The sequence below is a fragment of the Megalobrama amblycephala genome, linkage group LG10 (assembly GCF_018812025.1).
Source record: "Megalobrama amblycephala isolate DHTTF-2021 linkage group LG10, ASM1881202v1, whole genome shotgun sequence".
Lineage (NCBI taxonomy): Eukaryota > Metazoa > Chordata > Actinopteri > Cypriniformes > Xenocyprididae > Megalobrama > Megalobrama amblycephala.
This window is the reverse complement of record NC_063053.1, coordinates 27,829,375-27,852,667: the sequence shown is the minus strand read 5'-3', so window position 1 is coordinate 27,852,667 and position 23,293 is coordinate 27,829,375. Positions and strand designations below refer to the sequence as shown.

At 36.2% G+C, this 23,293-nt stretch overlaps 2 protein-coding genes across 3 annotated transcripts in view; one reads left to right on the top strand and one right to left on the bottom strand.

Moving 5' to 3' along the window:
* Positions 1-2,935, bottom strand: part of thada (THADA armadillo repeat containing) — a 122,613-nt gene extending 119,678 nt beyond the window's left edge. For both annotated transcript variants that reach the window (XM_048205621.1, XM_048205623.1), the window contains exons 1-8: positions 2,813-2,935; positions 2,499-2,582; positions 2,300-2,406; positions 2,079-2,212; positions 1,813-1,961; positions 531-563; positions 384-432; positions 45-241 (exon numbers count right to left, since the gene is read on the bottom strand). In XM_048205621.1, coding sequence (XP_048061578.1) covers positions 45-241; positions 384-432; positions 531-563; positions 1,813-1,961; positions 2,079-2,212; positions 2,300-2,406; positions 2,499-2,571 — 742 coding nt within the window. In that variant the 5' untranslated portion in view covers positions 2,572-2,582; positions 2,813-2,935. The remainder of the gene's footprint in view (positions 1-44; positions 242-383; positions 433-530; positions 564-1,812; positions 1,962-2,078; positions 2,213-2,299; positions 2,407-2,498; positions 2,583-2,812) is intronic.
* Positions 2,936-3,097: 162 nt separating this feature from the next.
* The window catches only part of plekhh2 (pleckstrin homology domain containing, family H (with MyTH4 domain) member 2), a 54,005-nt gene continuing 33,809 nt past the window's right edge, over positions 3,098-23,293 (top strand). Inside the window, 7 exon segments of the mRNA XM_048205624.1 lie at positions 3,098-3,264; positions 5,844-5,981; positions 18,307-18,369; positions 20,546-20,695; positions 20,806-20,889; positions 20,979-21,060; positions 21,989-22,192. Of these exon segments, the coding sequence (XP_048061581.1) occupies positions 5,862-5,981; positions 18,307-18,369; positions 20,546-20,695; positions 20,806-20,889; positions 20,979-21,060; positions 21,989-22,192 (703 nt within the window). The 5' untranslated portion in view covers positions 3,098-3,264; positions 5,844-5,861.

Below are 23,293 nucleotides of genomic sequence, written 5' to 3'. Positions count from 1 at the left end.
AAAATTCAATTTGCATAAGAAGATAACAGTGGTCTTCACAATACCATCAGTCAAGATACATGTATAACAGTTGAGTAGTCCACTAAGAACTTGATGCAGATCAGATTGGTCACTTGAAGCTGAAAGAATTGCAGTACTAATGGGTTCCTGAGATCTCTGAACCACCAGCATTGAGGCCTTCACCACTGCCAAACAGGACTGCATCAGCTGAGCCTGGGCTACATGACGACCGGCCAGACCCCTGAAGAACATATCAAATGTAAATACACAACAATAAATCATGTTACAGACAATTTTCAAGGATTCTTAATAAAAGGAGCAAGATGTCAACATTTTCATTCATGCATACACCACATTAGACAGTACATAAGTGAACAGTTTACCTGTTCTGCGCCACATAATAATTCAAAGTCCTTTGGAAGAACTGGAGGACTATGAGAGAAAAAAAAAAAAAAATCAGCGGCTGGATTTACAAAGCAAAGCTGAGAAAGCCAAAGTCATGCCATTAAATTATTAACTTGTATACTAACCTTCTGTTAACAAACGGTGAACACATTTCTCACCTGTAAATCAAGAAGAACTATTTAAAATTTTATTACACCCATTTACACTACTGCTGAAATGTTTAGGGTCTATAAGATTTGTTCTTTTTTTTTTTTTTGAAAGAAGTCTCTTATGCTCACCAAGGCTGCATTTATTTGATCAAAAATAAAGTAAAACAGCAATATTGTGTTGTATTACTACAATTTAAAATAATGTTACGGTTGGTGGCTTGGACTGTGTCTTGTTTTTTTTTTTCCTGTTTTGCCCCTCCCTTGTTTTTCTTGGTGTTGCGCTATCCTTTTGGAGCGTACGCGCTCTCTCTTAGGTGGACGCACCTGTTCGTTATTTGAGAGTGGCTGATTGATTGAGCTGACTTATAAAGATGCCAACGAGGAGGAGAAAGAAACAGAGATGACAGATTTTGTGGGCTAGCCAGCAAATAAGTGTCTTTATATCTTTATTTGGCTTTTGTTGTTTTTTTCCCTTTGTTAATTGTTGTCCGTCCTGTTAAACTCTTTACTTGGTTATGTTCATTATTATCTTGATGTTTGTTATGAGTAAGTGAATAAATAGATTTGATTGATTTCGCTGTTTACTCGTTCTTGTTTATGTTACGTAATCTCTCTTCTCTTTGAGCTGTAATTTTTAGGAGAGGTTGTAACAATAATGATAATGATTTCTATTTTAATATATTTTTATAAAATGTTCAGCATCATTACTCCAGTCTTCAGAAACAAATCTCAAAACAAATCTTACAGACCTCAAACTTTTGAAGTAAAGTATCCACCTTATTTGAAAAGTTAGAGTGTGCGCATCCATTTGTAAACTGAATGTGTCTGGCTTTCAGTGTCATCCGCTTACAGTTATTGTTAACTATACAAAACAGCTTATGCTGCTTGAATTTGCAAAATGTTATTTCTTACCATATTATTTTAAAAGGTACACTATGTAACTTTTTGCTGTGCTGCATGTACTTTGTGGAAGAACATTGTTTTGACAGCTGACTATGTGAAGATGTTACTTTAGCTTTACCCATTAACAGACACGGTATTTCCTTGAAAATAGATTCCAGCACAGTGTTACAACAACCATAATGAAATGACCCATCACAATAGATAGATATAATGCTTTATATTGAGCTACATGACAATTTATCAGCTAAAGAATCGGAAGTCTCACATATTCAGAGAAAATAGCTTACTTCCGCATACGGTGGATACCTACTATTATTTACATACAATCTAATAAAATGACATCACTTAGACATACCAATTTTAAAGCCATCCAGACAGGAAGTGATGCTATCTGTTAGGTGAGAGAAGTGATCTGTGTTCGTAGAGGAGAGAGAGGAAGACAGGCACTCAGACAGCCATCCAACCGTCTTCTCCTGCAGCCAATCTGGGCCACTACCTAGTGCACTGTTGGAAAAGTAAAAGAAGATGACAGTATGTTAAATAAACAAAGTGCTCAGAAGTCATTAAAGAGTTGTTTATTTACAGTCACATGAGTGACAGTAAAACGTGGGTACTTTTAACCTTGCTACGGCTCTCTTAAGTGGGTTCTTAGCTGGCAGTGTGGTATACAGGAACGCTAGTGTGCTCAGGCAGGCATGCAGTAAAGGACCTGAAGAGGACTCATCTTCACTCATCTGCTCCAACATGAAGCCTGCCTGCAGTCAGTATGCAAACCAATGAATTAAAAGTGTTAAGCGATAACATTAGGGTGTAATTAAGTTTAGCATGTGATGCAGACCAACCTTAGAGATGAGCTGGATCTGCTCAACCGGGTCAGGCGAGGATAAACTGTGCTTCAGCACCTGAGCAAGCTCTATGGATCTACTATCCCCCTCCACAGATAAGGAATCTGGGAGAAAACATGAGATACAAAAGAAATATTACAGCAAATATGCATTGCAACCACAACACAACCACTAAAAGTTGATTTCTGTCACTCACCTATCAGGCTCTTCAGCTTGACATCATCCAAAGCTACAGCTTCCACTTTAGGTGTTTTTTTCTTCACAACCATACTGACAAGACCTGGAACAAAGAAGTAACTGCAGATGAGTATCATAAATTTATCGTAAAATTACTTAAAAATCAAATACAACAACTGCAGAAGATCAATTTCAAACTACAGCGCTTGATGTGACCTAGTGTTAGTCACATGTTATTGTTTCCTGCAGACATTTATATTAAACCGACGTTCTCCTACACCGTACCCCCCATTTTACTGTACATTCAAAACACTTTGAGGCATATTGTCATACCTTTGTAACAAAGAAGGTACCGGTGAAAAAGTTCAAAGCTGCATGTAGAAATCAGTAATTCCACAGCAACATAACATACACGTGTGACGCGTCAATTCCGGAGTCGCGATGAAAGACCGCCCAAGCAAACATATGATTGGTCCAGACACAATACTTCTGATGTTTGATTGGTCCCCGGAAAAGTCAATCATTCATGACATCACCGTTCTCCAAAAAAACGTCCTAACCACACCTACAATGGTTTGATTGTACGTGCTCGTAAAAACACGCCCCTGATCCCGCCCACTTCAAGAGGACGATGTTGGAGTGAAAACTTTGAGCTAGAAAACGCTCGCTCTTTATATCATAATTAGGTCATTAATGCAAATAACAACTGAGACAACACGGAATAATATTTTTTATTATGGTGAGAAACCCGTGCCATCTACAACATTTGTAATACTGAGTGTCGGGTAAGGATAAAATCTTTAACTATTAACAAAAAAGTAGTATTTGTTTTTGTTTCTTGTTAAAGGGAAAAAGAGGGAATAAGTACTATTATCAGTAATACACTATTTGTTGATTTTATATGATTGAAATGTCGTTAATATTGATTAATACTATTCTGTTCTCTATTATGTTAATTTTCATGAACACAACTCTGTTTGTATTGCATCATTCTTTCAACTGCAGTTAACTGGTATGTAGATAATCATTATGTACACATAGTCATGTCAACATTTTAGTTTAATATATATATGGTTCTATACCATTTTTGTCATTTTAAACAATATGTTGTCTTCATTAATTCATTTTCAATGGCCCACTAATCTTTGAAAGTACAAATATTCCACATAGCGTCTGAATATGAGGTCGGCTGCCCAATCACCTGTGATATTTCAAAGCTATAAAGATGTAACCTGGCTGGAATTACAATTATGTGGAATCGTTGAATATTTGCTCTGTATTATGAAGTGAAACTGTAGAGAACCTTTAATGGAGCCAGATGATCTCTGTCCTGCTACTCCTGAGATGCAAATTGCTACAAAAAATTCCTATACATTTTAAATTATATTATATTATTATTTTAAATTATACAATTATACATTTAAATTATACATTTCTAGTTGTAGATTTAATGACTTTGTTGTCCACTTTGGCTCACTTTCTCTAAATGTTTCTCTCAAGGAGGTTGTTCAATAGTTACATGTTGGTTTTTTTTCACATTGGTGGAGATTCAAACCCTAGGTCTTATTTACCACAACAGCTTAATTGAGCTTAACACATGTTTGCACTCTCTTTGTGCTCATGCCAATGCTATAATGAGAGCTTATTATAACTGTAGAGAAGTTGTAGTGAAATGTGTTCACTCACACTTTTCTCTTGTGCTTTACCACACCTGATTTACATCAGTTGACACATGTTTTTCATAATTAAAACTTTGAAAAAAAAAAAAAAAAGTGTGATGGTGCATCAGTGCATGGCTGGTATGGTTTGTTTTTTTATAGTGGTGGTCAGTTTGCCCAGGGCTCTGCCTGGCCCTCAAACACTTCTGAAGTTTTCACACAACCAACACAGACTGTCTTTGCTGTTTATTTCTAACTTATTGGAGTTAAAGTATGTCTCTATTTATAAGATATCATACATCCATATGGAAATTCAGTTAATATTAGAATTGGGTCATATTCTGGTTGTGCATGCACCATGTAAATGTGTTGATTGGAGTAATTAGTAAATAAGATTACAGTTTTTATAAATCCATAAATTATGAGTTCTAAGAAACATAGTAAGTTGTGAAAAGTCAAGCAAATATTTGGAGCAAGGAGGAGACAGATTGTTTTGTCCAAATGTTAATAAAACCAAATTTGCAATTCATGATGATGTTTATAATGTGCTATCCCAGTCTGCATTTCAGCGTTTATTCACATGTGAATCAACATCATGGATCAAAGTTAAAACTGTAACTCTAACTGTTGTTGCAACATTTTCCTTTTCAAACATGGTTGAATGAATCTCAACATTAATTTACAAGTATTTTGATAACCTATTCACAACCTTTTAACATTGTTCCAATGTTGTTTTTTCAACATTGAAGGTCAGTCGCATGCTGTCTGGTTCTGTTTGGCCATTAAGGGCCAGATTTACTAAAAGGGGCAAATTAGCACGAGAGTGCAATTCATTTCCATATGCAGTCTACCAAGAGCAGCTAAAATTAGTGTAAGATTTAAGACATGCTTTTTTGGAGCAGTAAATAATGCCGCAAATAACAGTAAATCGAAAAGCGCAAACCTTAGTAAAGCAATGCATATGCAATAAGGTCAGCTGCAGAAAATAACTGTGTCCACACCTTTTCATTGCTAATTTCTCACTGCATGTCTTTAAGAAATCCCTTTTTAATGGCAAAAGAGTGTTTGCGGTGGCGCAATCTGTAAATCTGGTCCTAAGTTTCCAAAAGTCCATGTCATTGAATGCAGTTTGCAACTTCATTTCCATAGATCAGTTCAAATTGTCCATTTCTGTGAACTGATTGTTTCAACAATTCATGTACATTATCACACAATTTTTTTACAGAAGTCCCTCCTGACATTTTTAATGTAATAAAATGTTTCAGTAAAAATGCATGTAGATAATTATGTGGACACATGCCTAATTTAAACTGGATTTTTACTGTTCTTGCATTTAAACATTTTGAATCTAATTGATCACAGATAAATCAACATCATGGATCAAGGTTACAACACTGTTTAAATTTGTTTCGATTTTGCAAATAGAATCACCATTGATATTGCAACTGATAATGTTATTAATCTTGTATTTTGTTAACCTTTATACAGTGTTTTTTCAATGTTATTTCAATGTTGAAATGTGGCTGGTTGGTGAAAATGATGGTTCTTCTGTGCTCCTTAGAGAAAATACATCAATATTTGTTCTGTAGGCTGATTTATATTTGGGCCTACTGTATGTTCATTAGCTTAAGCTCTTGAGTGGTTTTCTACTGCATGTTCTGTCTGTCCATCTGCTCCAATCTCATGCTGTGTATGTGATGTTGCAGGGCCTGAGGAGTGACGGCATGGCGGAGAGTGATGAATGCACGGGCGGGGAGTGGAAAGAGAAGTACATGGCCCTCGAGGCCCTGCTCTTCAAGTTCCGTGGGCAGATGAGTGTGATCCGAGAGCTCACAGCAGAAAAGGTCAGTCAAACGCACTATGTCTCGGGTCCCTGAGTCCTTTCAGTTGGACTGCTGTTTACAATGGTGCTCTCGGCCCTTTAAAAATCATTACATCATACTGCATGCTTAGCAAGTAAAAGTTACTCTACCATAGCCATCTTTTATTAAAGGCTTAGTTCACCCAAAAATGAAAATAATGTAATTTATTACTCACCCTCATGTCGTTCTACACCCGTAAAGCCTTCGTTCATCTTCGGAACACAAATTAAGTTATTTTTGATGAAATCTGATGGCTCAGTGAGGCCTCTATAAACAGCAATGCCACTGAACTTCTCAAGATCCAGAATGGTACTCAAAACATATTTAAAACAAACATATTTAAAACAGTTCATGTGAGTACAGTGGTTGAATCTCAATATTATAAAGTGGCGAGAATACTTTTTGTGCGCCAAAAAAACAAAATAACAACTTTTCAGCGATATCTAGTGATGGCCGATTTCAAAACACTGCTTCGAATCTTTTGTTTTGAATCAATGATTTGGATTGCATGTCAAAATGCCAAACTGCTGAAATCACGTGACTTTGGCGCTCCGAATCACTGATTCGAAACAAAAGATTCAAAGCAGTTTTTTTAAATCGGCCATCATTTTGTTTTTCAAAAATAACTTAATTTGTGTTCCGAAGATGAACGAAGGCCTTACGGGTGTAGAACGACATGAGGATGAGTAATAAATGACATTATTTTCATTTTTGGGTGAACTAACCCTTTAAAGTAATAATAGACCAGGCATTAGATTTGTCTGTAGCTGTCACTGCCCCACTAATTCCTGTCTGTATTTATATACTGTTGGAGAGATACTCAGAGTGAATTCTAGGAAAAGCAAAAAAGCCACCTATTAAAGTATTTGCTCATTTCCATGTTTGGTTTTTATTTCCATGAAAGAGTGTGTGTGTGTGTGTGTGTGTGTGTGTGTATTCGTGCCATGGCCTATTTCTTTGGCCTATCTCGAGGGAGAGCAGATTAGAGGTTAATATAAACAGACGCCTGACCACAGGGCTCCAGACTGCTGCATTCTGGGATAGCAGAATCGTCTTTGAATTACAGACTCGAGATGTATTCTGGTGCTTTAAATGCCTTGCCCTTGGGGAGAGGTCAAGTTTAGGATTTTTTATTTTTTTTTACAAAATATATTGTATGTTTTTTTTATTTTCCCAACTACAGTTCAACATTGAAGTTCATTCACATGCCATCTGTTTTTTTTCTTTAATCGATCGCTTGAAGTGAATATTTACAATGGAAAGTACCACAATTGAAATTTTGTTTGTTTGTTTGTTTTACATTAGTCTTGTCCTCTTTCCCATAGGGAAAGTATACCAAACCTACATGCTGCATTGTGGTTTACCTGCAGGCTTTATAGGGTTAATGGCAGTTCAAAAATGCAGTTCACTTTTTGTCTGTTATTGTTATATAAGTGATGTAAGATTTAATAATGCAGCATTTTGTGTGTGGAAATATTACATAGAATTAGGATAATGCACCTAAAGAACATCAAATTTACAAGTCAAGAAAAATGTAGTTTTATGACCCCTGGGGCCCAAGAGGGGGCCTCAGCAAACTTCCTGTGGGGCCGCAGTATATAAAAAGTACCTAAATTGGTAAATTATTATTAATATATTAACCAAACTGTAATATAAATTACACATAAATTCTAAATAAAAAACACACATAAAATGACATAAACAGCAGTGACTCTGAGATTTCTTTTTACTCTCTCAATAACTTATAAAATTGTTCCTACTGAAGAACATCAGTTCTTGAAATGAATCACAAAATGAATCACAAAGTCAAAGAGTTTGAGAACCACTGCTTTAAAGTTTATCTGCTGGACAAAAAGCATTTTAGACCCCTCTAGACGTATGTTCTATATAGTATGAATGTGTGTAGTATGAATTTAATCTGGATGTACTACATCGCTATGATGTCATTGTCATGTGACAGGATCAGTTGCATCACTTCACTGACTTTCTCAAATCCTCCCCCATGGCCTCATGGGATAGTAAAGTGTCCATTGGATGCACACTTCAAAATCTCACCGGAAGTAGTAGATCACCCAGGGACCTTTAGCCAACTGTTTTATGAATTCTGTGATTTCGACATACTATTTTCACATAATATTTTTCCCCTTTATATACAGTATCTCACAGAAGTGAGTACACCCCTAATATGAAAAGATATAATAAAATATTTACAAAATATGGAAATATTACAAAGAATTAGGATAATGCACCTAAATTTTTTTTTTAAATATTTTATTATATCTTTTCATGTGACAACACTGAAGAAATGACATTTTGCTACAATGTAAAGTAGTGAGTGTACAGCTTGTATCAGTGTAAATTTGCTGTCTCCTCAAAATAACTCAACACACAGCCATTAATGTCTAAACCGCTGGCCACAAAAGTGAGTACACCCCTAAGTGAAAATGTCTACTGTAAATTTGGCCCAATTAGCCATTTTGTCTCCCCGGTGTCATGTGACTTGTTAGTGTTACAAGGTCTCAGGTGATGCATTTAAAAGTTAATGGCCAATTCGGATCTTTACAAATGTCCACATTGGTATTGTAGATGAAATATAACACGGATAACATTAAATAAATATTTTCTATCAGGTTAAACTGATTATTAGTCACTCAAACCTCTCACTGTCGGTCGCGCATATCCGCCATGTTTTGTAGTTTTTTAACACTTTTTACTTGTGTTTGTAGTTCTGAACTGAATCTTCGTCCAATGCGCAATGGGTTGTGGGCAATATTAGCCTTTATAGTGTGCACGGATCTACACTTCAAAAATCTACCGGAAATAGTAGACCATCTAAACTTTTGGCTTACTCTTTTCAACATACTATGCTTTGGGACACACATATTTTAATCTCACATACTATTTAGAATGGATAGTATGGACATTGGGACGCAGGGTTAAATTTGGTGTTATCACTCTCACTCTGGTCACTGGAAGCTCACTTCTGTGAGATACTGTAGTAGGGAATTGTGCGATTTTTATTTACAGCCTCAGTCACAGTAAATGTGATCCCTGACCCCCTTTTGATGCTGATTCAGTTGTAATGATTTCATTGCATAAAAATCTCATTATAATGGTTTCTAATTCCTTCATCAATAGACATGTTGTTATCAGCTAAGTATCTGGGCCCACTTAAGTGTGCCATCTATTATTCCTCCCTTGCATAGCATGTAGATGCATTCCTTTAATACAGTAATTAAATGCTAAAATTAAAAGTTTACATGGGGCCTCTTTCCTGACATGTCCTCCAACTGCAGATGCTGGATCAGCTGAGCTGTAATATACAGATAGCTGGAAAGATCAGTTTGGTCTGAGGATATGTCAGAGATTAATCCTGTAGAAAAAGACAAAGGAAGAGGATGAAAAGGAAGGATTAGGATAAAGAAAACGGTCGACTATTATCTAGATTTTTTTTTTTTTTTTTTTAACTATATTTTAAGCAGTGGTGCTTTACATGGGGTGAATTAAAAGATGCAACTTTGTGGAGAGCATTTTAGCATGCTGCCATTGTGCTTGTTTGGTCTCACACTATAGCTTTCTTTCCATCCACCTATTTTTATGCGCATTTTGGGATATTGCATAAAAAATGGAAATGTTGGTTTTATCATTCTGAAATGCCTAAGCCAAAGTCTGTAATCAGAATGATTTGGTATAATGACCTCCCAGAAGTGTCTCACATGATTGCATTCCCAAACACCAGGCATCCGAACACAAGATAACATGACAGCATTTATTGCGTTTCTTCTCTGCGCTCTGATACGCAAGTAATTTGCGCTGTAGGAAAAAAGAGCCACAGACCTCCCTGATTGCATCAACTTCCATTTTTATTACAGATATTTTGCACCAATTTCCCAGGAAGCAACGGTTTTGTTCTTTTGAACACATGTTATGGAAACGCTGCTACTATATGTTCATAAATGTTTTATGCGATATTCCAATTTTGTGCGTAAGTTAAATTCGCAACTTTGAATGGAAACAGCTATTAAAATGTACAAGAAGCTGTGTCTTTAAATTAAAGGCCCATTCATACCAAGAAGGATATCTCTAAAGAGAAATATAATGTTGACTATATTAGTGTTGAGTTGACACAAACCGATGATAAAGGTTATTTGCTATTTATTTGGTAAACAGACTCTGTTGCTGTAATAAAATTTTATAGTTATACTTCTTGGTGTGAACGGGCCTTAATTTCATTTAAAGCGCAGCACTTTTATGAAAATTGACTATGCAAATTTATGCAACAGTTCAACACACTAAAAGTTAATATTGAGTAATTTACATTTTAGGCACAATTTTGCCAGTTGCTTTGTCTATTTTTGGCCCACGTTATTGGAAAAAACTGACATTGCGATATTTTGTTTTTCTGCGATATATTGCGATACAAACATTTCACTAGATGATTTGAATAGCTCTATTTATAAAGAATTAATCATTCTAGGATGATTGAGGTGATTTTGTAAGGGTAGTGCATCTGCATAGAAAATAATTAACAAATTACAAGCAATATATCGTGCAATAAAACAATATATCGTGCAGCCCTGCACAGTGGTGGTGTTTCATTGCTAAATGAATCAGTGGTTTTGAACAATAAGTTAAGTGAATGATTCACTGACTCAATTATAGGTGCTCTGTGATGTGGACTTTTATTCTGTGTTTCAAGTGAGATTCCAATTCGAAGGGACTATACTTCCTAGTTACCCTTCCTAGTTAGTGGGTTGTCTCAAACTAGTATGAATTGTTGTTTTGAAATTATTTTTGTAATTTTGCACATGCCTTGTAGGAAGATGAGGAGGTATAAGAGTGAAAGGGAAAGAGAGGGAGTAAAATGGGAGGAGAGAGACAGACGAAACGAGTGGCAAAACAAACTATCCTTTAATCACTGAGACTCCCAAGGGAGGAAATGCCTGACCTCGTGCTACACAGGAAGTTAGCATACGAAATGCATACACAAACAAACTCATATATGCTGATGCAAGTGTGGTTTGTTGGGAGAAATGGAGGTCATTTTCTCTCCTGGTTTGCATCCTGTTTTGTGAAGTTTGAAATGAATCAACCGGACATGGACAGCAACTGCTCATCGTGCAAAGAAACTCAAAACAGTAACGAACATTCGCTGTGAGCCATCCTCAAAGAATGTCACGAAGGACCACATGAAGAAAACTTCAGTGGCTACACCATATCCTGCTTCTGACCTCAATCAAACCTTTCTTTTAAACCATTATGGTAAAAAAAAAGCTATGCAGCTATGCTATGCAGCTATGCAGTCAGATACATACATACTGTACTTGTGTTTTCACACTGAGAGCACATTGTGTGAAGTCTGAATCTGTTGTACACATTTGTTTGGGAGGCAGTGGCCAGAGAATACAGAGATGAATTCAGAATTCAGAGTAACAGAATTTGTTTTTATTGACATGTTTCTGAGCATTGTGTTTCTTTATAATTACTTCTACCTTAGTAATTACTTCACCTCCCCAAAATAAAAATAAATAAGTAAATCTACAAAATTATATATTTGGTGTTTATATTGCTACTGTACTGAAGCCAAAGCCAATTATTAAAATGTTGACTTTGTATTAAGTGTAATTTTTTTTTTCTACTCACTATTAATAATAATTACTAAATGTTGTTTTATTAACAAAGGTCAGGAGAAGCACATTCAGATAATCTACCCAATCAGTGCGAGAGGAGTCTTGTATATAGAGCTGACTTACCTCCACTTACCTCTTTTTCCAGCATCCCTCCTCCACCCCAACTCCTTACTCTCGATTATTCCTATCCCAGCTATGGGTGGGGGGAGTGCTTCTCCTCAGAGAGCACACAAAATAGGCATATTTTATACTATATCTGATTATATGTAAGTGTGAACTCGTGAATGATATGTATAATTGGTAATACTTTACAATAAGGTCCCATTCATTAACATTAGTTAATGCATTAGCTAACACAAACTAACAATGACCATAAATACTGTATATTTCTTCAGGTTTTTTTTTTTTTAATTTATTTTTCCGCTTGGCCTAATGCTACATTCCAGACAATTTAGGATTCTGATTTTTCCCACATCTTAATTGTAAATAATGCCTGGAATGCTGTTTGATGTCGGACATCCGACCTTTGAACTCGGGGCAAATCGATCAACCGTGACCTCAGTGAGACATGTCATTTGACGTCACTTCCAAGATGGTCCTTCTAACAAGCATAGCGTGGAGCTACCTTATGTCTAGTCTCACGTAGCCAGACCTTCTGCCGTGAGTTTGAAGGTCTGGCTACACGAGACTAGACATAAGGTAGCTCCACGCTATGCTTGTTGGACTCTATCGCAGCTTTTATTGGTCAAGGACCTCCCAAGAGGACGTTTGACTGACATGTAATGCAACCAGTCACAGTTCATTTTGTTCCGCTTCCTGTTTTAGGGGTGTGAAAATGTAAAGTCGATGTCCCTACAATAACAGACCGGCGTGCATTTATAAATCATTAATTCAAGAACATTGTGCAAGTTTACTGCAACAATGGAGCCACGAAGTTCACATATATACTCTTGAAAATCCAGCATTTAGTTGATCCTAGTAAGTGTTCATTGTCACAGTTGTAAACATGATGGCGCTCTTCTTCAATGAGGGGGTTTGGTGGCACAGCATGTGTTTCCAGGCAGACTATTAAAGAACGTGACACACACGTCTCCCAGACATCCTGTAGAATTCAACCAATCAGATGACGACTTCAAAACTCCTGAAGTGTTTCCAGTTAAGTGTGCCATATGCATCAGACATTCAGCCAACGGTCCATGGGTGTGACGTCTGAGGTTGAGACTACCCTATGTCAAACGTGAAGATAAACTGTTACATTAAACATTAAGTTTATATAATGATAGCTTTAATTTTTGCTTTTCACCAACTGTTTTCAAAGCAAACACCAGCATTGTTTTTTGTTGGGGTTTTTTTTTTTTGCCATATAATTGAAACAAAAACACTAAATGCTCTCTTTGTGCACAACAATTTTAATTATAAAATCTTCTAACACAGCTAGAAGCTTCTAGCACATTCTAAAGTCTGTACAGTATATGTGCTGCTGTTGCCCCTGATTGTGTAGGACACAGATGAGTGGAGTATGGAGCAGAGGCCGGGTGACGCTTGGGAATTTGGAGCTGTGGTGTAGTGAGGGGTGTCATACAGACAGGCTTTGTGAGCTGGCCTGTGGAGGAGGCTGGATGAGGGGTGCAGGGCGGGCCGGCCACAGAAGGCCATGGATGGAATGCATGGAATGGAAGACAGACTGTAGCCATGGCCATATGGGGCAGAGAAGCTAAGAGGGATTGTTGTAGATTAGAAAAACTGTTGATCGAATTGTGGACTTTACAGGTGCAAACTTATGAAAGCATCCATAGAGGTTTTTGGTTTGTTTTGGTATAATGCACTCCCATTAGTAGTCGCTCATCACATCAATACTCATTTGAATAAAGTTTAGCTCCACTCTTAATTGCCAGTGGTCTCTTTTTTTGCTAGGTTCAGCAGAAATTTGACAAATCCCTTTGAAAAGTGTTATGCTGGTTGCTTTATTACTGCGAATCGCTGTCAGTGACCTCCTAGAGAGGTCAGCACTTTAACAGTATATACATAAAAAAAAATAAAAAAAATTCAACAATCAAATCATATTTTCTGTCAGAAAATAATCAGAACTAATAATATCCTTTTGTACGGTGCCCTGCACATCACATGTGGAAGAAGAAATATATTGTGGCAAAGAATTACTTCCCAATTCCTTCCTTATTTTATGCTCATGTTTTATTTTTATTTTTTTTTTTCATTATTTTAGTTAAAATCATGGCCAAATTCTATTTGTTTGTTTCATCGTTTTAGTTGAATCATGGCCACGTTTTATTTGTTTTTTCCATCGTTGTAATTTAGTTAAATCATGGTCACAATTTGACTAAAACAACAGGAACTAATTAGTACAACATGGCCACAATTTAACTAAAACTAAGGAACAAATTGTTATGTCTTGGGGATGAATTCTTAATTTGTAGCAACAATATTTTATTTTCCTGCATGTTATATGCAAAGCTTCATACTTTTGAGATGTTATTTTTCACTGAAACGGTCAAACTACTTCACTGTTTTTGTTCCCTGTCATTTTGCTTTATTTGATATTTGATTCAAAGCTGGTTCCATAGATATGTATACATAGATTCCACATTCGACCGATCCTATGCTTCTAACCACAGCTCGAACCACATAAGTTTGCAACGCTGTTTGCAAATGTTTGCTGGAACTTTGGTTTCAGGAAATGGCAAATCGTTGAACAGTGTTGGTAATGGAAGACTTGCAGCCATAGTTGGTTAACAATTCTTTTGGTAAACACACCCCAGTTCAGCCTTGTTGAAGTGGTTTAAGCTCGTCCTGAGCTGGTTATAAGCTGGTCCTGAGCTGGAGCTAGTTGCTTAGGACCAGCCTTGGACCAGCACTTGACCATCTTAAACCAGGTCATGACCAACTAAGGACCAGCATAAACCAGCTCAAACCTGCTGCCGTGCTTCAAAACATACCTAACCAGCATATGCTGTTTTTTCAACAGGGAGTTCTTGGAGATCTTTCCTAATGAGTGTAATGTGTGTTAAATAAGTAGACATACAAAATGTGCAGAGTGGTGGGTCCCCAGGACTGGGGTTGAGAACCAAAGATGCATCATTGCTGAATAAAGGTAATAATAATAATAAAAAAAAATCTTACCAATCCCAAACTTTTGAACAGTTTTGTATGTAGCCATTATGCTGCATTATGTAGTGCATTATGCTTAAAACTGTTAGTAAACAAGTGTTCATTAATGGTTTTAATCAAGACAGATTTAATGATTAGCTTTAGATTAATATGTAACACTAACCTGTGGCTCAACTGGTCAGAATCTGACTGGGTTTGTGCAGCTGTTCTCAGAACAGTCTGTAATTACTCTGCTATTTTCTAAATCTGTGCCATTGGGCAGTGGTGGACCAGCTTGGCCACTGATGAGGTTGGGTGTGTACCCGTGTGTACAGTATGTGTGTCTGTGTGGTTGTTGTGGTATGAACATATCTGTAGTTACTTACACATTAAGCTTGTGTGTATGAATAGTTTGTGATGTATTTCTGACCATCAGTGTATTTTGGGGACACACCCTTTGGTTTAGTCTATAGGCATTGGCTTACTAAACAATAAATAGCAATAGACTTTTATGATGGAAAACTAACCAGACTGTTTTTATCTTCCATCTGTGAATAAGAGATTTACGTCATTCATCAAGCTCTGACTAATGCACCAATTACAAATCTAACAAAATGTGCTTTAACTTAAGTCCAAGAGAACTAGAGCAGAAAAGGTATACACAAACTAGATTATTCCAAAATCATCATAATGACAGTTTTGTCAGTAGTCATCTGTGCATTGAGCCTTATTAAACATCTTTAATGACGGAGGCTTGTAAACAAGAGAGTCTGTTAAAAAGATCAGAACACCATTCAGTCACATACACACAAATGCATAAAACACTTTTGTGTGATGTTCATTGGAAAATATGAGTTCAGCAGCAGTAACTATTAGTAGTGTGTTAGGTCATATTTGTCTGTTCTCCTTTGAGAATTCTGTGAAAAGAAACAGGTTGCTGATGGAGCTCATGCCAAAGCAGGAACAAGCAAACTGTTCCAGTGCATAACACCCACACATGAATCTTGTGAATTTAACCCCCAAATCAAAAAGATATAATTAAGAAAAGAAAAAAAAAGCTTAAAAGGAAGCTAATTCATGGAACTTTTTTTTGGAAGTTTATGACAGTTAGGCATTCTCTAAATTCTAATAACTGTAATTATACACACAACAAAATGTATATACATTTATATACAAGTATATATACAGGTCATATGTTCTAAATTTATATACAAACAAATGCTGTACTTTTTCAACTAAAATATAAAAAATTTTTTATATAAATGATTTTTTAAGCAAAATTCTCAGTTTCTTCTGAGCCCTTTTGGCACCTTAACTTAAATGTATATGCCATAAAATGAATAAGAAATATTTAAGATTCTGAACCTAGATTTCTGGGTCACTAATCAAATAAGTAGCTAAATTTTTGACATTGATCATGTGACTCTGTATAGACAGTGAGATGTTCTTGCTCCAAGTACTTTGGATTATTCTCAAATCATGCTGGAGAACATAATCATCAGGTTTTATTAATCTAAAATGCTCATGACAAAATCATAACTTTTTCCCTTCTTTTTTTCCCCAAAAACTTTTCATTCACATTTTCACACTGATAATTTAATTTGTATTTAAACATGTTATATTAAATTAAATAAAAATGCACAATATAAGTATTTTCACTAGGGGTCCACATTAGATCTCAGACAGCCATTCAGCAAACTCCAATCTGATGGCCATTACTAAGCCACCAAATGTGTGCTTATATATGAGACTGGCAAGAGGAATATGGAATTTATATTAGAGCTCAACTAGAAGGTATGAGGATTGAGAATAAAGTGGTCAAAATTCTCTGAAATTTCACTGATGACAGTAAACAGTGACCAAAATGACCAGCAACTGAATCATTACCTCTGAATCATTACCTCTGGTTTACCACAGAACTAAAAATCGATCTCATCTCAGTTCAACACAGCTTCAGGACTTTGGCATAAGTTTTTGCTTGGACAGTAGTTTTTGCATTCCTTAACTTTCTACAGAAATTTTTCTCATGGTCTTCTCATCCAAAAAATAAAAATAAAACACATGATGGAATGTAACAGTAATATAGCATGGCATTCCTGCTATGGTAAAAATTAATTGAAAATGGACATGCTGCATTCCTGACAATACTATGGTTTGAGAGGAATATGGAATATGTTATGCATAGAGCAGGGGCGAGAAGTGAGGGGGACAGAAAAATAAAGTGTAATACCAGTTTATACTGACCTTTGTCTAATTGACAGGTATTTCTTATCTCTTGCTTTTAATTGGCTAAGAAATGAAATACCCTGCTGAACAATAATAACCAATAATTTTAATGCTATTTTTACAAGTGTATATTTTCCTAATGACCATTTTATAATTGGTTAATGTAGGCCTTACTACAAACACTTGTCCATTAAGTCATCATGGATTTTATACAATGTTAAAAAAAAATTATAATAATAGCATGTGTGTTTAAAGCCAATCAAACACTTAATGAGGCTTTTTATCACAGAATAGGGCAGGAAATATATTTTATAATTTGTACTGTAATAAAGGCTATGTCAAATTATCACTGCATTATTTACATGCTATAGACCCCTTAATCGCCTATGTCACTGTGACGTCACCGCTCTAGCTGGAGGCAAAACATAAGGAAGAACTCATAGCAGGCGCGCTAAAAGTTTGAGGTTTTGACTTTAAAATGTCGTCTTGTTGTGTTTTTGGCTGCCAGAATAGAAGGAACAGCACTTTTGGTTCAAAACTAAAGTTTTGCTGGATCCCGGACATTCCTTCACAGAAATCAAGAAGACAATTGTGGTTGAATTATCACACACTTCATATCAGGTAAAATAATCTATGCATATGTTCGATGAGGTATCAATTGAGGCTTCTTCTGCATCAATTTTTAATAAATCCCTCCTAAAACGTGCTAGCTTACGCTTGTCAACATTGCGTCCAGCACCTCTTTTTGCCTCCAGCTAAGCCCCGCCCACCAGGAAACGTTGCAATGTTTACAAACATTTAAGGGGTCTATATTGTTATGAAAAAAAAACCATGATGGCTTGAAAAACACATATAAACCATATATTGTCACAATCATGCGTTTATTGTCTCCACATTTCATCAGTCAAAACGTTTCTGCTTTTTATTCTGCTACAGTGATAGCTGGATGTCTTTGTTTATATAAGGGATTTCCTGTAATGTCATAAGCTATTACTTCTATGAGTCCGTTTTCGACTTTCTGCTTGAGGGCGCCCTCCGACTTCTAGTATGAGTAAAACAGACTTTACAGGAGAGTGTTTAGCACTCCATAATGCTTACATTGCCTCTTTTTGGATAAGAATAAAATGTCAGGTTATGCATAGACTATTTTGTCTCTTTGAATTTAAATCAAAATTGATTCACAATGGCCTATGAAAACTTGCCCAAAAAAGTGCACACATGTATTCTACACCCATGGCATAGAGGCAAAATTAACGTAGACTTTCATATTAATAATTATCACGTGCATGCATACATGCACAAACGCAGCTTATTTGCCCAGTCATTCATAGTTCTTGTTCTCTCAGATGCAGCAGTTGGAGAAGCAGGTGTTGGAAGCAGAGCATCGGGCATTTGAAGCCAACCAGCAGGTAAATACTATTAACACTCTTGTGGACATTTCATCAAATATTGAAGATGTACATATTTGATTTAGCCGAATTATGATTCTGTTCTTAAAGCAACATTCATACACAAACACATTTATTATTAACAGTTACAGTATGCCTACAGGTTATCAACAGCACAGAGTGCACATCTTTGAAAACAATGGTAGCACTTATTATGTTTATTATTAAAGACTTTGTGTCATGACGTGTTATTCAGCTGGAAGTAGCCATCAGAAGATGGGTACACTGTGGTCATAAAAGGATGGACATGGTCAGAAACAATACTGTTGCATTTAAACAATGCTCAATTGGTATTAAGGAGCCCAAAGTGTGCCAAGAAAATATCCCCCAAACCATTACACTACCAGCAGCATCCTGAACCATTGAAACAAGACAGGATGAATCCATGCTTTCATGGTTACGCCAAATTCTGACCCTACCACCTGAATGTTGCAACAGAGATCAAGACTTTTCAGACCTTCAGTTGTTTTTCCAATCTTCTATTGTCCAGAGCCAGTGCAAATTATAGCCTCAATTTCTTGTTCTTAGCTGACAGGAGTGGCACCCAGTGTGTTCTTCTGCTGCTATAGCCCATCTGCTTCAAGGTTCAATGTGTTCAGAGATGCTCTTCTGCAGACCTTTGTTGTAATGAGTGGTTATTTGAGTTACTGTTGCCTTTGTATCATCTTGAACCTGGACATTCTCTTCTGACCTCTGGCATCAACAAGGCATTTTCACCCACAGAACTGCCACTCAGTGATTATTTTTTTCTTTTATTTTCCTACCATTCTCTGTAAACCATAGAGATGATTGTGCAATCCCAGTAGATCAGCAATTTCTGAAATACTTGGAGCTTCATGTCTGGCACCAACAACCATGCCACGTTCGGTCACTTAAATAAACTTTCTTCCCCATTCTGATACTCAGTTTGAACTTCAACAGATCGTCTTGACTTTGTCTACATGCCTAAATTCATTGAGTTGCTGCCATGTGATTGGCTGATTTAGATATTTGAGTGAACGAACAGTTGAACTGGTGTACCTTATAAAGTGGTCATTGAGTGTGCGTGAGTGTGTGTATGCGCACGCCTTTTTGTGATTTCTGAGGACACAAATTTGTATAATGGCATGGGTATTACACTGGTATTACGACGTAAACATGAAATATGAGGACATTTCATGAGTTCTCATATTAAAAATAGATTAAAAAATACTAAATGTTTTATTAAAAATGCAGAATGTTTTCTGTGATGGGTAGGTTTAGGGGTAGGGACAATGTAGGGGGATAGAATTTACAGTTTGTACAGTATAAAAACCATTATGTCTATGGAATGTCCTCACTTTGATAGCAAAACAAACCTGTGTGTGTGTGTGTGTGTGTGTGTGTGTGTGTGTGTGTGTGTGTGTGTGTGTGTGTGTGTGTGTGTGTGTGTGTGTACTTCTATTTATTACTTTGTGAGGTCCTTTACTTGGGGTCTTGAAATCTTTTATATGAGACTAAATGTTGACTCAATATTGTCCTTCCCTAGAGTATACCTAAACCTTCCTGTGTGTGTATATGTGTGTGTGTGTGTGTGTGTGTGTGTGTGTGTGTGTGTGTATATATATATATATATATATATATATATATATATATATATATATATATATATATATATATATATATATATATATATATATATATATATATATAGGCTCATCAGACCAGAGAATTTTATTTCTCAGAGTCTGAGAGTGTCCTTTAGGTCTTTTTTTGCAAATTCCAAGTGTGTTTTGTTTCTTCACTGAGGAGAGGCTTGAGTCTGGCCACTCTGCCGTTAACTCCACTCGAAGTGTAGTAACATCTACAAGTGAAATTAGAATGCTCCTGAGCTAAATTTCAAGTATCCCAGAAAAGGGTATGAATACTTGTGCAATGTAATTATTTCAGTTTTTTATTTTTAATAAATGTACAAATTTATCACAAATCTGTTTTTTGCATTATGGTGTATGGAGTGTATTGAGATTGAAAAAAAGTCATTTAACGTAGCTTAGTATAAATCTACAAAACAAAATGTGGAAAAAGTGAAGGGGTATGAATACTTTCACAAGGCACTGTATATATATTAGCTTATTATATTTTATTATAGTTATTAGCACAGTGTGTATGTGTGTTGCAGGTGCAATGGATGGAAGAGCGTCTAAAGGCTTCAGATATCCAGTCAAGCGATTCAGAGCTGCAGCTTTTCAGGCGCTGTCAAAATCTTCAAGCGGTACTGAAGGAGAAAGATGAGCTTATTGCTGCCCTAGAGAAGCAGCTGGAGGAACAGGTCAGTCACACCTCCAATCATCAAAACCATCAGGTTTGCATCAGTAGACAAAAACACCTATTTAAATCCATTAAATTAAAAATGTGATCCATTACGTTTTACAACTTCAGAAACAGAACCGAATCCAAGATGCCAGGACCGTGGAAGAAAAAGCAGCTAAGATCAAAGAATGGGTCATGCGGAAGCTGAATGAAGTATGTTCATGCACTTTGTATGTGTAGAAACAGATAAATATCTGGGGGAGAATGTGTGTGAACATTTGTGATCACAATCACTCTTGTAGTTTGATATAGAGAATGCCTCTCTGAGAGAGATCAACCAACAACAGGAGGCTGAGATACAATACCTGAGAAGACAACTGCCAGGTATTCATGCATGTGATCACATAGTAGGTTAAATTATGGCTATGTTCAGTTTTAGAATAACATTCTACCATAGTAATCCTGCTAGTTCTGCATTTTTAATCATTTGTGACTCAGTTTTTTATTATTATTATTATTATTATTATTATTATTTTATCAATGATAATGAAGATTAAATTGAGAGAATTTATTTTTATTAAAACTATGACTAACACAAAAAGATAAAAAGTATATTGCATGCATACTGTGCAATATAGAACAGAGCACATTTTTTGGAATTCTTTATCCCATAATGCAATGTGTTCATTTTTATTTATTTTTTTAAATATTATTATAAATATTTATTTTCAGTTTAACATTATATACAAAGCAATAAATAGAAACAAAACAACAAATAAAATAAATTAATAATGCAAATAATTTCACACCAATAAAAGACTGAAGCATGGGAAATTGCGTCATTAACTGAATTTACATCACACAGTTAGCTGTTTCGCTTCTCTGTTTGCTATCAGATCATTTTAATCTGCTAAACTCAAGGAAAGTTTTTAGTCCAATGATCCAGTTAGCGAATTCAAACAATGTAAAGAAAACCAGGCTGATTACATCAGAGATGGCAGAGAGACTAGCGTTGCGTTTTTAGTGAATTATTCATTCCAGTGTATAACAATCAATTTCGCTTTAGCTCTCAACTTGAGCTCTGTCATATTCTGTGATTTTTTTTATTTATTTATTTATTTTTAATGCTTTGGTGTGCATAAATTTATGAATTGTATGGACTCATTATATAATTTGGTTATTTGATGTCCTTTTTGGAGTCTCCCTTTTTTTAGAAACAAAATTTACCTCAAAAAGCTTGAAAAAAATATATATTTTTTTTCCAGTGAGGGAAAGGAGCTGTTCAGTGTCATGTTTATGTGTTGTGTTTTAGTCATGGAGCAGACTTTGGGTTCTGGTGGCCCAGTCCAGCCCAGAGTGGGTGAGGCCCGGCGGCTCAGCAGCCTGACTTTTGGCTGTTTTCAAAACAGAGGGAAGATCCCACAGGTACTGACGGGCCCAGAACCGTCCCAGAAGAGCATTGGCACCCTGCCGGATCGTGACCACACACACATGGATTGCAGGAGACCCTCTACTGGTCAGAAGACTAATATAATATCTTCAGTTGTTTGACCGAAATTAATAGCTCAGAATCTGTTGGATTTAATTAAGATGCAACAGGGCTGAGAAGAAATTACGAAATTAATACTTGTATTCACAAGAACAAATAAATTGATTGACACTAGAGACAACAAAAAATTCTATTTTAAATAAAAGCTGTTCTTTTAAACTTCCTGTTCATCGAATAATCCCAAAAACAAACTATCACAGTTTCCACAAAAATATTAAGCAGCACAACTGCTGATAATAATTAATCAGATGTTATAGAATCGGATCAGATGTTATAGAATGATATTAGAATGATTTCTGAAGGGTCATTTGACACTGATGACTGGAGTAATGGATGAAGAAAATGTTTAAATTTCAAATGGAAAATCGTCATTTTGATCACCAGTTTTAATTGTCTCATCAACACAACATCTAGAAAAGGAAAGTTTCTCAAAACGTATTTCAACAAAGCCTCGTCTGGAAATTCCAAAATGTTTAAAGGGGACCTGTGCTCCTGGCCCACTTACCAAAAGTGTATGGAGCTTGTGCTTCGGTTGCTCAACAACAACAAAGCTGGAGAATCTCACGCAGCCAAAATGACGATTGTCAGTAACAGTGTTCAGCCTTAAATTGTTCAAACCGGAGTCGGACACTGATAGAGAGACGCAGAAAGAAGTTACAACTTTTAGAACGCAACTAGACATTTCTGAATGGTTAGTGGATACATTTATATAGTTGCTGTGGAGTTGATTCAACTCATCGACTAGCATGTGCCGTCATGTTAATCTTTCGTGCAAATCCAGTGTTGAATTGACCCTCGTTTGTGAAGCAATCCGGCATAAAATGACGGCATGGCAACAACACTCTACTACAACAGCTCTTCCTCTTCTCTAAAGCAGCCCAACATGGCCTTGCCCGCTTTGTTGTGTTTTCTCGGAGGCAGGGTTTTGTAAATTTTAGGGTTAGTGGTGTCAGTAACCTGGGAAGAAGCTCGTTGTAGTCCCTACTAGCCGTTTGTTGTATTCTTTAAAAAGTGATTTCTTTACAAGAAAATATCTCCCTTTGCATTGAACTTTGAGAGTCGTAACTT